The sequence below is a fragment of the Convolutriloba macropyga genome, chromosome 4 (genome assembly GCF_964194025.1).
Source record: "Convolutriloba macropyga chromosome 4, txConMacr16.3, whole genome shotgun sequence".
Lineage (NCBI taxonomy): Eukaryota > Metazoa > Xenacoelomorpha > Acoela > Convolutidae > Convolutriloba > Convolutriloba macropyga.
The window spans coordinates 81121646-81139372 of NC_134471.1; the positions used below are offsets into that span (position 1 = coordinate 81121646).

At 31.2% G+C, this 17727-nt stretch overlaps 1 protein-coding gene across 3 annotated transcripts in view; it reads left to right on the forward strand.

Moving 5' to 3' along the window:
• Positions 1 to 17727, forward strand: part of LOC142338707 (uncharacterized) — a 75722-nt gene that overhangs the window by 27418 nt on the left and 30577 nt on the right. For all 3 annotated transcript variants that reach the window (XM_075388583.1, XM_075388581.1, XM_075388582.1), the window contains exon 6: positions 516 to 661. In XM_075388583.1, coding sequence (XP_075244698.1) covers positions 516 to 661 — 146 coding nt within the window. The remainder of the gene's footprint in view (positions 1 to 515; positions 662 to 17727) is intronic.

Consider the following 17727-nt stretch of genomic DNA (forward strand, 5'->3'; position numbering starts at 1 on the left):
AAACGATGTTAGTATACGATCTTAAAATACGATCTTAAAATAGATGTGTTTCAACATCATCTAATTTCATTCAGGTCGAGCTCTGTTTTCAATGGTTCTTCTTAGAAATCGTAAGTACGAATTATAGTTATGTGCGTTTTAAAAGATAAATTGAAACAAATTAATCGAATAAAAAACTACTTAATTTCTGTTAGCTAAGAATAAATCGTAACTGTTTCATTAAAAACTCTAACACAATTTAAGAATAACTTGAAAATTTGGAATTACTCCTTTGTATTGTAGGGATTCACACAAATAAATTTCAAATATATTTCTTTGACTTTTTGGCCCTTTGGATGCGCTTTGGTTGATATTCTTGCAAAGTTGAGTGCCAAACCCGACTCCTGTAGAAATAACTGTTATATTTATATCAGAACAATATTCATATAAGGACCAAAGCGGTGAGAAAAACCTCCCATTTTGAAAAAAAATCTTTTTTAAAAAAAAATTTTGTACGTGTCTGATTTGAATGTCAGGTCTCTGAGCGGGAGACGAGCAAGTTGCAGTCACTGCTACGATCCTAGGAGACTGAAACCCACAAACTGGCAGTTTACAATGGTGCCCTCTTACAGACAACCAGAGTGTCATACAAGGATAATTGAACAACAGAACACTGCATCCTGTAAATACTTAGTTCATACTTTTTTGTCAACTTTTAGTGATAAGAAAGTAGTGGATAAAACAAGGAAATCAACCACCAGCAAAATTTGGCCTGTTCTCCAAACGCTAATCGCGCATGTCGAATAGGGCCAAATTTTACTACTTGTTGAGTTTCTTGTATTATCCACTACTATATATTAGCTCTATATTCGATCAAAAATCAATCAGAAATCAATTAAAATAAAAAAAAAACAAAAAATCAAAAAATCAAAGCAAAAATTACATTTCACTCTTTAAGAGTGATTCACTTTTATTCGGGGTGATCCCCCAGTAGAAAGATCGCTCTTTTTCGCTCTTAAAGAGTGATTCCCTCTTTTTTTGATATTTTTTTATTAATAGCCGCGAAGCGATAGCGGCTATTATTGGGGACATTGTGGTTTTTTTTATTTCGTCGTCTCCATCGATGATTCTTACGACCTGACTTCTTGGAATTGACTTCTTGGAATTGACTTCAGTAAATTCTATTGCTTTGCAGTTAAAATTTGTGTACGTGAAGTTGTTTCTGCTTTTAGGTCAATTGCGTGACTTACCTCACTCAAAAAATTGACTTCTGAACTCACTTATGGAACTCTAATTTTTTGTGAAGATTTACTAGTTAATAGTGTGCATCTAAGTAGTGCCAATCTTAGATGCCCTAATTTGTGATTATTAGTCTTGAGTTTTTGATTTCGAATATCAATTTTGAAATAGCTCTTTAAGGGCCTTTTCCTTATAGAACGTATGTGTCAAAAATTGACAGTCCGAAGCTAACCCGAAACGTCTAGTGGTCTATTGAAGGACTGGTGGTCGATCTGTCTATCTTATTTCTTTAGGTGTTTCAATTCCTGGAAGGCCACGAACGCTATCGCGGCTATTTTCCGGCAATCTGCCGGCTATGTTTTTTTATACTTTTATTTCAAATTATCCATACTCTTCAATAAAATTAATAATAGCCGCAGAGCGATAGCTGGGGCTATTATTGGCCTTCTCTTGGTTTTTTTTGTTTCGTCGTCATGATTTTTGTTACGACCATATGACGACACCGCCACTTTTTGTTCATTCGTTCATGCAATTTCAACTGAATTGCATGTGTGACGTCATTTTTTGCTCTTAGTGGAGCGAAATTTTTGTTCATGCGCGTGATTAAATTTTTGGTCACACTTGACTTACCTCACTCTCAAAAATGACTTCCTCAATTTGAAATTGACTTTTATTTAATTCAAAGAGATAAGGTGAAATGGGTGTGTGTCACTCTAAATGAAGGTTATTTGAGATCAGCTAATAGAAGCAGCAATAACTTATACAGATTTTCAATCAAAATACAACAGATCAGAAAAAAACGAATTTTTTTGGTCTGTCTTTTTACTGTTTTTTTAGACTGCCGATCTACGAATCTATTGCGGCTATTTTCTGGCAATCTGCCAGCTATGTTATTTTCTTTTACTTTTTCTATATTTAACCCATTATTAATAAGAAATGATACAAAATTATAATATATAAACGAACAAATTTCCTCATTTTGGCTAATAACTAAAGGACTTACAGTCTTGCTTTGCCAACTAGGATTAATTGTTTTCTCACTCAAATCAGTGTAACTGCCTGGCTTGCCATGGACTTCGTCCGTTCGCAGATTTCTACTAAATCCTCTAGGTAATTCTACATCTGGATGTTGTTTCTTTACATGAGCCCGTATTCAATCAGATCTCACAACAGAAGTACAATATGGGCAATTAACTTTAGCTGAAGTACAACTTCTACATGTATACTTACTCTCATCAAAATCAGTTAGTGTTTTATATAATTACATTTATTACAACTTCTAATTAAGAGTTCTGGGCTAAGGTTCACGCTGAGGTTAAGATTAGGGTTAGGGTTAGGGTTAAGGTTGGGGTTAGGGTTGGGGTTAGGGTTAGGGTTAGGGTTAGGGTCTGAGTTAGAGTTAGAGTCATAGATAGAACTAGAACCAGAACCAGAACTAGAACTAGAACCAGATCCAGATCTAGAACTAGAGATAGAACTAGAACTAGAACTAGATTCAATTTTTAAAGAACAACCCTATGGAGAAAAATTATTAGCACAAATACCACTTAGTATTGTATTACTACATATACATTTATCAGTTTTATCTTTATGACATGATTCATAATGATATTTTAAAACAGCAATGTTTCCACATTTATAGTTCCACTCTAAACACTGTAAAAGCATTTATAATAGGGTAAACTATCAGTGAAACTGCTTCGCAGATAATATTTACCTTATCCTTCACAGGGTAATATTTAGCCATGATTTCAATTAAATCTTTAGTATTATCTTTAGATGTGATACACTCTGCTAAATTTTTTTTAACGTATTGAGTGTATAAATTTTACATCTCTTATCTAAAGTCAATTCAAGATCTAATTCTTTTTTATCTCTAACAAAATTTATAATCTCTTCTCTAAATTTTTCATTATTTCCATATAGTCTGGTTAAAAATTTTCCACCCTTTCCATTCAAAATTCCCATCTCTTCATTTATATATTCTTCTTTTAGTTTTTCTAAGGGTAAAAAAAGTTTACGTGCCCCATTAACTAAACTATTTTTTATATAGGACTTTGTCCATGTTTCACTATCGGTATAATCACTTCGTAGAACTGTATAATCACTTTGCAAATAGGACTTTGTCCATGTTTCACCATCAGTATAATCACTTTGCATATTAGCAAAGCTACTTCGTAGACCAGTATAATCATTTCCCATATCAGGGAACCTGCTTGGCAGATCTTCTCCATATCCAACGTTAACCAAAGTGATTGCTCTATTCACCATATTGCTTGCACTCATTGCCACGGCTCCAACAGTTTTTATTATTGAATCAGGATTAATATAATTAGTTATAACTAAACCCCAATCTATAATTCCACCAATATTTGATAATTGTTTTAAACCTTTCGCTTTACCCATCTCTTTTGTTAAAAGATCATTCTGAATTTTAATATTATTTAAAGTAAGAAGTTTATTAAAATAAAAAGGGTAATTATCATGATTGATGGTATTTCTATCTGTTCCATTTATCATGAGTGGTTTCATATATGCTATAAGTTTATTAATATCTTCTCTTTCTAATTCATCTTTTAAAGTAAGAGCTTTTAAATCAAGGAAACCAACTCTTGAATCATATATCATTGTTCTAATACTAATAATATTAATAAAAGTGTTTTCCTTCTTATTATATTTAATTATACCATAACGAAGTTCATCTGACATTCCATCTGTACAATTATAATGGTTACTATTTAACTCACTAATTATTTTACTAAAGTCATATTCACCTTTATATATCTCATTAAAGTTTTTGAATAGATCAGGTCCATTATAAGTTGTTAATTAAATAGTATCACAACTCATTCTTGCTGTATTAATTATTTGCGCGGGTTTATGACACATTACAATCATTTGAATATTATTATGTCTACCTTCAGTAAAATAATAAGCTATATCCTTATTTAACCTATCACCCATATCAGTTGTACCAGTTTCACCATAAACAATAGTATGTAATGGTGACTTTTCATATTCAAATCTAACTAGACTCCTATTCATAAATTCACCAAAGCTTTCTTCTAGTTTTGTTTACTTGTTATTGAATCATATATTATATAACAAAATCCAATTAAGAACATGAAAATTATAACTGCGCTACCTGTCTCTATTTTTATATTTAAAATATAGACTGGATTTAGATTTAGACTTAGACTTATTAAATTTATTATATATAATGCTTATCCTAACTTTTGAGGAATACAATAATAAATTTCATATTGAACATAGTGCTATGAGCAATATCAGAATAAAAGATATAGGTAAAGATATAAGTCTAACACCAATTGAAATTGTAATGAGAGATGAGACTCCAGGTAATATTAATGAACCTAACTTCAACGTTTTTGTAAATCTGCATCCAACTGAAGGTACACCTTGGGTTTTAAGACGAGAAGGGGGACCTTTTATATTACTTTGATAGTTTTGGTGTTGAGATCCCACCATTATTCCTAGAAGAACATGTTGATCTAGGCTCTAATGAAAGAATACAACAATACGATGAATCTTATTATGGGGCTCATTGTTTATATATGATCTATCTTATTGATAGAGGATTTAGAATTAAGAGTGCTTTGACTATTCTAGTTAATCAATGCAATTATCCGGGAATATAGAATGAGTGTTTTTCTGTAGGTGGTAATGTTAATGATAAAGCTAATGATATTGTTAATGATAAAAGTAATGATAATGATAATGACATTGATATTGATAATGGTAATAATAATGATAATGTTACTGATAATGATAATGATCTACGAAGTAGCTTTGCTAGTAATGATAATGTCAATGATCTACAAAGTAGCTTTGCTAATAATGTTAATGATAGTGATAGTGATAAAGATAATTTTATATATCAGGGAACCTGCTTGGCAGATCTATTTGATGAAAAACATCAAACGGGTAAACCTAACAATAATACCCCTACTAGTGATATCTCTGTTAATATAAATGATGATCTACTATCATGGCTAAATGATGATGATATAATTACTGAAGCTGAATTCCCAGATAACTTTAGATGTATAATATCTGGTCCTAGTGAATGTGCTAAGACATTCCTACTAAAAAAACTAATTCTAGCTAGTATATATTTTGATAAGCTTTACATAATTGGACCTACTGGTGATCAATACAATGGATTAGAAAGTTATAATCAACGAATTCGCAACTCTGTTGACGATAAAGCAATTATAGAATTTTTTAAAGATATTAAAGATTTACCATCTCCTGATAAACTACCCAAAGACTTGAAGAAACTATTGATATTCGATGATGTTAGAGCCAAAAAACCAGTTATTAATGAATACTTTTATAGAGGTAGACATAATAATTGCAATATAATATATCTTAATCAAAACCTGTTCACTCTGGATAGGCAGAGTGTTAGAGAGAACTGTAATCTATTTATTTTACTTGAACAGAGAGGTAAAGTTCTAGCATCGATATATCAAGATTTTTTTAATAATATTGAACTTAACTATAATGATTTAGCTAATATATGTAATAAGGTATGGAAAGAGCCTTATAATTAAATTGTCATTGATATAACTAAAAGAATATATTAATGGTAAACTAAGAATTAATTGGGATCGGAGAGTTTTGTAAATTACTTATTATTATACAAATTGATGCTTGACTTGGTTTTCATGTTTCACTTGGTTTCCATCTCTTAAATCTTTCTTTAGTACATAACCTACAATAGAATTGTTTAAATCTAAACTGAGAGATATTTTTATATAATTTACACTTTCTACATGTTAGATATTGATCAGGATTTTTAAAATGTTCTAGTAAATGATCATGTTTATCTCTATATGTTATAACTCTTTTACATACAAAACATTGATATGGTTTACCCTGACACCAATTACAACTTTGAGCCCAGGACTTATTTTTACATTCATCACATTTAATACTAAACATTGTTTATTATTTTTTAAGGGAAAATTTTATTTTAAAATGTGTTATGATTATTAAGGAGATGGGAACTTTTTAGTCTAAGTCTAGGTCTAAGTCTAGGTCTAAGTCTAGGTCTAAGTCTAAGTTTAGCTGTTAACATAGATGGGGCTTCGCCCAGCTGACTACTTCAGATCAACAAATTTGCTAGTTACACTAGATCAACGAAGTTGTTAACACAAACAGACCTTCGGTCTGCTAACTATGTTAGATGCAAAGTGAAAATTAATACATCACCATTAAAGTCTAGAGGTCTTCCATGCTCATCTTTAATATGAAATTCACTATATTCTATTCTATCTTTAGTTACATTTTGATATAAGATATTAGTTGGTATAATATTTATCAAGTAACCTGGTGGTTCTGCTAGAGTAAAAGTATATAGTATGTCTGTGTTATTCCCATTATCTTTAACACCAGATATCACAATACAATGAATGTCAATAGTACTAAAACCCATAATATCAACAGTTTTCTGAGATGTATATTTACCTTGTTTTTCAACTGCTTTTCTAAATCCTAGTAATGAGGCTATTGAGTTTTCTACATCGAAGTTAATTGCACCTTAATTTATTCCCATTAAACATTTCATTGTATTCTTATCGGGTTCTATTATAACATTACCATTAGTTTCTTCTTTTATTAATTCTGCTCATTCAGTTGATTCATATGCACCTGGTGTAATTGCTTTGTTATGGGGCTTCGCCCATCCGTGAAGCGGTTCCACCGATGTTTCACCATCAAAAAATAAGAATTGATTATTCCCTCTATTCACATTAAACACCGTTTATAAACAGATTATCTAATTAAACCTAATTTTGACGAGTTAAGTATAGGTTCGTTAAAGTTAAACTTTTATTTTGGCTTTATCATTCTGAGGTTAAGTGTATGCTCTTCTTTAGTTTTAGTTAGAGTTTCATGTATCTTTTGTAGTTCATATAGAATTAAATTGTCTGTCATTTTTTATCTCATAAAAAGGGATTTTAATTTGGATACAACTTATGGTTATAATAATGATATACACAAAAGTAAGATTATAAAGTATAAACCAAATAGCCTAGCAACAATGAATACGGTTAATACTAACATTAATATCATACTCAATAGAGAAGAGAATCATTCAAATTTGCGTGATTCATATCTACAGATAGACTTTGTTGTATCAGATGACGCTGGTGGTGTATTTGCTAGTGATGCTAATATTAGATTAGTTAATTACGGTATGATGGCATTGTTTAGTTCAGTTAAACTTGAAACTAGTGGTGGCAGGACTACTGAATATGTAGATCATTGCCATCCTAATCTATTGATGTATAAGTTATTAACTAGTACTGATGATGAATATGAGAGTGGTTTTGTAAATGATTTGGAAAAGATTATATATGATTTACGATTTAAACTAATTTAAAAAAGAAGTAATAATGATAGAGCTCTATATAGAATTAATGCTAATCCTGGTGCAGTTGGTAATGATGGTAATATAGATATTAGAGATATATCATGGTGTGTGCCCAGTATTAATCTTAGTAATGACAATAGAATTATTGTGCAAAAGAGTTTCAATAAAGAGAATAATATAGATTTTAATTATTATGAAAGAAAGACATTTTATAAGAATGTACCCAATGCTATTAACATCTTGTTTGATCTAGGTATGGAAAGTGGTATGGAAAGACCACAAAATATAATAGTTGGTTTTGAAATTAATAATGTTAATGAACAAACTCATGATGCAAGTACATTTGATATAACGAATGTTACTGAATGTTATTGTAAGATTGGTAGCGAGTTTTATCCCGAGGATAGAATGAATATTAATTTTGGTACTAATAATTATAATGAGGGTTTTAAAGAGATTGTTAGCTTTAATAAAGATTATAAAGGGCTACCACATAATATAAAACCATATATGAATCATAGTAACATTCAAAAGTAACTATAGAATATATGTATTCGATACTAGATATCAAAGTGATCATATAGGTCCACAACCAATACAACTTAATATTAAATTTAGTGCTGCAGTTGCCGATGTTATATGTCATGCATTAGTATTAACTGGAAAGGTTATTAGTGTGAATAGTGATGGAAATAAGATGGTTGATATAGTATCATAATTATAATTATAACTATAGCCCTAGTCATTATAACTTTTTCTTACTTGTCTTAACAAAACCTCTAGCATAAATAATATCTAGTTTCTCTTTGTTCTCTAGAGATAAGCCTCTCGGCTTCAAGCTTAATCTTAGCCTTGGGCCTAACCTTAAGCGTAGGCTTAGGCTTAAAAACAACAAAGGGATTAAACTTTTCAACTTCCATTATTTTCCATATATAGAAATGAGTCTTTTAAATAAGTTCAAAACTAATTCAAATTGCGCAGGAGGTAGACATTATAGTGGTACTAATAACATAAGTGGAGCTATTACTTCAAAAGGTACTAAAATGTTAAAGGGTAATTGTGTTAAATGTAAGAGAAATAAGTCAATGACTGTCAGTGATGCAACAATAGAGGCAGGGGGATTGAAAGATTTCTTTAAAAGTGATGGTAGAGCTACAGTTAACTTCGGAAAGAAAGTTGCTAATAATCCAGTAAGAGCATTAGAAATAGCAAGTAAAATAGGAAATGCAGCTGCATCTAGAAACCCTAGAGCTGCTTTATCAGCCACACCTGATTTATTTAAATTTGCAACTACTGGTGAAGGTATAAAGGTAGTACTAAAAAGAAGAGGGTTATACTTAGGTACAAAAAACATAATTTAGTTATGGCTAAGACTAAAACTATAGTTTCAGTTAAAACTCTTTATCTATCTATAAATACTAATACTAATGTTATTATTACTAAAATCATTGTTATTACTAAGCACTAATAGCTTTAATCTAAAAAAACACTTTACATATTTTTCTTGTTTTTTTATTCTTCATATACCTTGACTAATTCATTATATTCATCATTATCTATTTTATTATCATTCATTGATTTAGTGTATATTTTATTAAACTTGTCGCTAAACTGTTTACTTAAAATATACATTTGTGAATACTTTACAATTTTATTTCTTATTTTAGTATTAATTGTTTTTGATAATGAACCACAAACAGTTGCTGTAGCAAAAGCTGTTGGTATAGAATAATGTAATCCTATACCTGTTAAAGCAATTGATGTTGTTGCTGCCGTTGTTGCTATTCATGATAATACAATTTCTGTTATCTCAGCTACGTTAATATAATTTTTATATCTACTTATCTTCTTATTATAGTTATTAGTTTCAGTTTCATAATAATTTATAATATATTTATATTGTTAATATTATTGTTAAATTTATTATTAGCTTGATTCTTTTAGTTTATCAATCTTTCTGATACTGATGACAAATCTGGATATAGTAATCTCTCACTCGGTGCTGTTGGTTGACTCATTTTCAGCGGTAAAATAACTCTCAATATCTTCCCTTATATCATCTTTTTTAATCTCATAATGATTCTCTGGTCTTTCTTGATCATTTTCGTCTAGAAGCCTACCTTCTAATAATATGGCCATTATAAATTTTATAATTATCTTCATCATTAATATATGGTTTTCTCTTAAACCTCTCCATCTATCAACACATGCATCACCTAATTGAATATTAGTAATTGATTGATTAAACTTATTGTTATCAAACTCTACTTTTAGTTCCTTATATTTAGAAATGGTACCAGCTGAAACTTTGCTACAAATATGAACAAAATTAGTTTTAATTTCAGACAACTTACTATCCATTTTAGATATATTAGATGAGTTAAGAGAAACTAGTTCAACTGTATCACCATCAATCTATGCTGTATCTCCATTGATTGGTGATGATGGCAAACCAATAATGTTTGCATTTAGTCGGCCAACTGTAAGTTCTTCAAATTTACCTTTTCTTAGTTCAGTTATGTTTTTACTTAAAATATCTATTTTATCGTTAGAAGATATTAAGTTATTATCACAATAATCTTTATTAACAACATCTTTTTCATCTAACGGAGGATGTACATTTGTAATTTTATAAGTATCTTTCATGTCAATATTATCATTATCTTCTAGGAATAAACCACGAGCCTTGCTTAGTGTTAAGTTGTTCATTGATGTTGACGTTGATGTTGATTGATGTTTAGCCTGATTGAATCTATTTCTTGTCATCTTTGTATTTATTTACAGTAAGATTTATGTCTAATGATTCTAAAACTTTATAATTAGATTCAAAGTCAAACTCGGATTTTAAGAATTCCTGTTCATAATACTTACCTTATATTATCTCTCCATTCATATCTTCTATCTTATAAGTTGCTGGTTGTGTTTTTAAAATCTCATTAACTTTAAACAACTCTCTATTCCAATTAGAAGTGTATCCTTTAGAAAAGATATTACGTTTATCTGCTTTTCTAACACATTCACCAACTTTAATTTTTGGTGTTGCTTTGGTAGATTTAACATAGTATTTAACTTTATCAGGATTATTAGAATCATCAACTGGTGTCATGTTAATTGTTGAGTGAATGTTATTGTTATATGTTATGACTGCATCATTTAACATATTTACGCAATTGCCATCACAATTGATGGACATTGGTTTTTAATTATGAGTAATAATGTTCTATTAAATCTCTCTATGAATACAGCCGTTAAATCGCTATAAGTAGAATGTAGTTTTGTTTCAAATTCTTTAAGTAAAGATTTAAATGTTTTATTGTAAAACTCACTACCTCTATCTATCCATAACTTTTCTGGTTTTCTACTTACACCTAATACTATTTTAAAACCATTAGTTATAGATAAACCAGATTTATTCTTTAATAGAATAGCCCATGCATATTTTGTGAATATATCTACAACAGTTAATATAAACTTATAATTATTATTGTATTTACTTAGAGATAACTTATCAATTAAATCAGCTGACCATGTTTCAACTTTATACAATGGTATTATTCTTTTCTTCTAAACTTTGTTATTTGAGGACTGAATACTTCTTTAGCTAAAAGTTGTTGTTGTTGTTGTTGTTGTTCCATCATTATTTATTTACCATAGTTAAAAACAAAATTATCTAGTTGCTCTGGAGTAATAATATTCATAGATAATAGTTGCTTAGATATATGTAGCATTTCATCATATAATCCATCATGACCAACTTTTGTTTCTAGTATTAGTAATTCTAGTCTTTCTATCAGGGAACCTGCTTTGCAGATTAAGTTATTGGGGTCAGTCTTAGTAAGACCACTAGCTTTAACTTGTTCTTCTTCATTAGTATCCTAAACAGTGGATTCACTACTAAAGGAATCTCTTCTCGGTGATGCGATACTAATTGATAATCCTCTTATAACTTTTGATCTAATACTTTTATTATCCCCTCTTTGTTTATAACCAATATCCCTTAGACATCGTTTTATTTTGTTTTCATCACCTTTTACGACTCTTTCTGTCACATTTTTATTAGTAATAAACATAAGGAAACCTTTAGTGAAATCATATATGTTATTTCTTAGTTTTATACCATTCGGTGTTATATGAGTGGGCACATTATTAATTGTAAACTTATTTTCATTTGCATCGAATGGGACTAATCGTAATTGAATATTCGTTTGTTCTCTCATATCTGCTAGAATATCAAGCTTCTCGTTACTTAGTTTAAACAACTTGCCCTCTCGTCCTGGTAATGTGATAGGCTCTCTGACAGAGAACCCGCTTTGTTGAACGGGGGAGAACTCTAAAGCTTTCAATGCATTTGTGTTGTCTTCTATCCGTAAACCGGTTTCACCGATCTGGGAACCAGCTTCCTGGATCTGCGCAGTTTTTTCACCAATCCGAGAAGCGGTTTCACCGATTGCTTCCATTGTTTGTGTTTGGTGGGCTTGTTGTATTTCACTATTAGTATTCAAAGTTTTAGTTAGAGGATCAAATAACTCTTCTATTTCACCATAATTTTCTTGTTGTTTTAATTTATCTTCTAATCGATTCTTTCTGCTTTGTTTTTCTAGATAGTTTAATTCTATAAGTTCATCTAACTTAGCCATTTTTTAAATAAAAATTGTATACTAAGTATGAATTAGATCTATATTTATAATTAAAATAACTAATTATAATAACTCATTATATAACATAATAGCTGCTTCTATTAATTTTCTTTTGCTATCTATAGGTAATTCTTTAATATCATTAACCATGGAACATGCTTCGCAGATCAGTTTATCTACATCTTTATCCTTATCCTTATCCTTATCCTTATCCTTATCCTTATCCTTATCCTTATCCTTATCCTTATCCTTATCCTTATCCTTATCCTTATCCTTATCCTTATCCTTATCCTTATCCTCATCCTTATCCTTATCCTTATCCTTATCCTTATCCTTATCCTTATCCTTATCCTTATCCTTATCCTTATCCTTATCCTTATCCTTATCCTTATCCTTATCCTTATCCTTATCCTTATCCTTATCCTTATCCTTATCCTTATCCTTATCCTTATCCTTATCCTTATCCTTATCCTTATCCTTATCCTTATCCTTATCCTTATCCTTATCCTTATCCTTATCCTTATCCTTATCCTTATCCTTATCCTTATATAGTTTCTCAATCCTATTTATCAAATCCCTTTTAAATAAATATAGTTCCTCATCATGTGGACAACTTTTTATATTGTTTACATAAAACCTTTTATCATCAAATATATTTAAACTAATCTTACCTGTTTTTGTTGTTGTCTTGCTATCCCCAAATTTTTGTATTCTGCTTTCATCTACTGTTCTCTGTGTATTATTCATTAATGCATCATAATAATCTATGTGCCTAGCATTATTATGCTTCTTTTTTCCTTTTTCTTTAATGTTTTTAGGATAATTTTTGAAGCTATATGTTTTAGGGGACAATGCTATAAATTCCTCAATAATCCTTCTCCCCAGCTTGTGCTTAAACTTGCCGGGGACTTTATTTTTAGTTTTTATAGGTATGTCTAGATTACTTAAGTCCATATGCTCATCACTAACTTTGCTATCACGATAACTTAATACGAAACTGTCCGTATCCATATAGTAAAGTGTTAGATCTTTGAGGGATGGTTGTAGAATATTATAGAATACATCAAACATATGTAATTTGCTATTTTCGACTATTGTTACTCCTACATATACAGGTGAGCTATATTCTATTTTTTTCTTTATAAATTCTATTTGGCTATAATCTCTATATCTAGTTATATTCTTAAATGTTGGTTTACTTACAATTTTCATTATCTTTTCTTCATCATGCAAGAACTGGCTTTGAAAGAAGTGTAGAGGATTCATGCACATTCTTCCATATAGGGAGTTATTCATTAATTTCCTTAAATCTTTTTCTGCTTCAGTTTTAGCTGTTGCTCTTTTTTTGTATTGTTTTGTATATAATCTCTACATATATAACTTTATTTAAATTTAATTATTCTATGTATCTTAGTTACATTTACTCCCATCTTAGCATAGAACTTTAACATCCTATAATGAACCATATATTCTGTTTTGTTGTTTTGGTCTAAGATTAATTTCTCTGATCTTGCCTTGCCTCCATCTCTTTCTCTAATGCACTATCATTTATCTTTCTCTTATTAGGCATTAGTGCTAACTGTTCTGTTCTCTCTTTTCATTCATTAGTATAATCAATATAACAAACTATAGAGTAACCATGATCACTATCATCTGGACTATTCAATATTGCATCTAGAGTAGTAGTAGTAAATTGGAAGTCCTTATAAGGTAGCTTTTGCATCATTGCATAGCCGTATAGGTTGTTTGCATCGATGTACCAGATATTTCTGTTATGTGACCTTATCGCTGTTTCACCATTGTTGACATCCTATCACCCATTATACCACATATACCACCTCTCTTTGCCTCAACGAAATCATCTAGCATTTGTTTATCTTGTAATGTATCTGATGTTACACCGCTTGACATTAATCAACAATCAAAACTATAGCCTGGCAGACTTACATAGTGTAGGGGATTGAGCTTGAATTCTTAGTTTAACATATTGATTCATGCAGTAGTCTAATATTTCCACATCACTTTGTAAATACTCTATAGTTAGATCTTCACCAGTTTTATGACTGTTGTCTTTATTAATTCCCCAAACCAATATTCTGACATCTTTTCTAGCTTTATTAAAATTATCCACTTGTTTAAACAATTCTACTTTACCTCCACGACAGGGGGTGTATAACCAAATATTAAAATTGTATGACTTCTTTATTCTCAATATATAGCCGAAGTCATCTTCATGCTGTTGTCTTGGTTCAATTCGTTTATCTACATATTTACTTTCTCGAGGTGCATTACCTATGACTGGATGTAACCATGCGGTGATAGTTAGTTGCAAGCAGTTGTATTTATAACTTCGTATATTTAATATCGGTTTAGAGTTTTTGAGATCAGCTGGTAAATCTATATGGGTACCAATAGATGCTTTAGTTGGTTCAATGTTTAACTGAATACTTCTTATTCCAAGAAACTCGAAATGATAACCATGACCTTCATATATTTCTTTTTCGAAATCTAGCCATTGTTTGAAGTCACCGTAATCATATATAGCATTATTAAAAATAAAGTCAGTATTGAAAAACATTTTAGTAGTTTTAACTTCTTCTTCGGTTCTCTTTTTATACTCACACTCGGCTGTTACTTTATATTTAAAACTGAGAACTTTTCTGAACTGGTAACAGTTTTTAATTTCTTCTAAACAGTAATTAGTTGCTTCATCTATATCTTCAATGTAATTCCGACCTTTATCTGTAATATAAAACTCTCTCATGTTCTGACTGGAGTTTATATCGAAGTCTCCTGTGCTTTCTAGATACTTACGATTATGACTATATGAGTAGTAGTTAGAGCTATTAATTCCTAAATTCTTCATGACATTCTTTACATTCATATCCGTGAAATGGCTTCGCCGATCTAATTTTAGAGTAGATGTTGTTTTCGGTTTCGGCTTTAGTTTTAATAAAATAATCATCTTCATTCGAATTATACACCCTCTCCAAAATTTCTTCTTCTTCAGACTCAAACACTTTCTCCAATAGTTCCTTATGTTTGAGATCATATGATTGATGCCTGTATAAACCCTTCTTGGATTCAAAGGATAAATTACAAACATCGCAGAAGTTTATGACACTAGTATTAGTTGATTGAGACATGATGTATTTATTTAGGGAAATAATCAAAAAAAATTCGAAAAATGAAAATGAAATGCAATAAGTGTACAAATAAACCTTGGAAAGAATGTTGTAATAATTGTAAAGAAGTCGAACATTCTTGTTATGTATGTAAAAATATGGTTAAAGTGAAAGATTATATAGAACTTTTGGGATATCTTTACTCCGATCCTGATCAATATCTAGCATGTAGTATGTGTAATGTTTATAAACATATATCTTTATATAGATTTAGAAATAGGAAATGTAGTCTGTGTTTTTATCTTCATAGATATAGTTATGGTCATACTAGAAATCAATTCAAGGAGCATGTTTATAAGTGTAATATTCAAGAAGCTAATTCTTCTTCTTTTAATTTATTAGTCATGTATTTTTTGGGTTTTATTGATATATCTGCAAACGAGCTCTGCTCGTGGTAAAGCAAGCAATTTGGTATGCCACGGACGGAGTCCGTTCCCTGATATTTTAGATTTAGACCTTTTTTCTTAACTGATATTGCTTTATTTTTTATTATTATTTTCTAGAATTGAGCCATTTCTTAATTTAATGTTAGACTTAGAGTGAATATGTAGTAGTAAATAAAAACAAGGATCTTAAAATTATATAAATATTAGCAAAAAGTTAAATTTTATAAAAGAGCTAAGCTGGTTTTTTGTTCAAGTTGATTTTCGCAAGTTGGTTTTACGTGCTTGTTACACGGTCTCACTAGTTTTATACTAGTATCTGGGACACGTCCACCGGAGTCGGTAGGGATAGAACCCGAACTATCCGTCTGATAATGGACAATTACCAGCTTAACTCTGTACCAGTGGATTTCACTAAGTGAGACAAGAAATGATAGATTTTGAGTGAATATAAGGGTAATATGTAGTAGTGGATGAAACAAGGAAACCAACAAGCAGTAAAATTCGACATGCGCGATTAACGTTAGGAGAAAGGGTCAAATTTTACTGGTGGTTGATTTCCTTGTTTTATCTACTAATTAAGAGCAGTTACAAAACTAGTCAGTAAAGTATCAAGTTAACGCCCTAAAACTAAGAAATCTGCATCGTCATTAGACTATCAATTTATCGCAATCTTCTATCGCCACTGTTACCATATAAACAGCAGCGATAAAGAAGTGTGATAAACTCGTAGTCTAATCGCGGAAACAGTGTGATAAAGTTAAGAAACTGTTTCGATAGCGACAAGAATTTTTTAATGAATATTACCACACGGTTGTTATCGCCATCGAGAATCTATCAAACTCCGAGACGAATCTGAGGTCTTATGATAACTTCGAGGGTGATAACAACCCTCCGGTAATTTTTTTTAATCGACACCTGTTGCAATCATGTTTGTTTTTTTTAATCAACACCTGTTGCGATAATAACAGTTAAATAAACTGCCAGTGTAATGAATTTTAATGCCTGATCGACACTGGAAAAACACTTCAGCATTAGACTACGCGTTTATCACACTCTTTTATCGCCACTGTTACTAAGTAAACAATGGCGATAAAAGAGTGGTGATAAACTCGTAATCTAATGATGGAAACAAATAAAGTTTGATAAACTTGTAGTCTAAAAAAACTTGTGCGTGGTTTGTTGTGTGTGGTGTCTGTGTAGTGTGTCCGTGCGTGTGTGTGTAAGTTTGTGCGTAGGTGCGTGTGTGTGTGCATGTGCGTGTGTGCGTGTTTGTGGTTGAGTGTGTGTGTGTGTGTGTATGTGTGTGTGTAAGTGTGTGTGTGTGTTTGTAAGTGTGTGCGTGTGTGTGCGTGCGTGTGTGTTTGTGTGCGTGGGTACGTGTGTGCGTGCGTGTGTGTGTTTGTTTGTGTGTGTGTGTGTGTGTGCGTGTGTGTGTTTATGTGTGTGTTTGTAAGTGTGTTAGTAAGCGTGAGTGTGTGTGTTTGCGTGCGTGTGCGTGTGTGTGTGTGTGTGTGTGTGTTTGTGTGTGAGTGTGTGTGCGTTTTTGTTTGTGTGTGTGCGTGCGTGTGTGCGTGCGGGTGTATATTGTGTGTGTGTGCTGAGTGTGGTTCGTGTGTGTGTGGTGTGTGTGTCTGTAAGTGGTTTGTGCTGAATGTGATGCGGGTGTGTGTGTGCGTGTGTGTGTGTTTGTGTGTGTGTGTGTGTGTGTGTGTGTGTGTGTGTGTGTGTGTGTGTGAGGGTGTGTGTTTATGTGTGTGTTTGTAAGTATGTAAGTAAGCGTGAGTGTGTGTGTGTGTGCGTGCGTGTGCGTGTGTGTGTGTGTGTGTTTGTGGTTTTGTGCGTGTAAATTTGTGCGTATTTGTAAGTGTATGCGTTCGTGTGCGTGCGTGTGTGTGTTCATG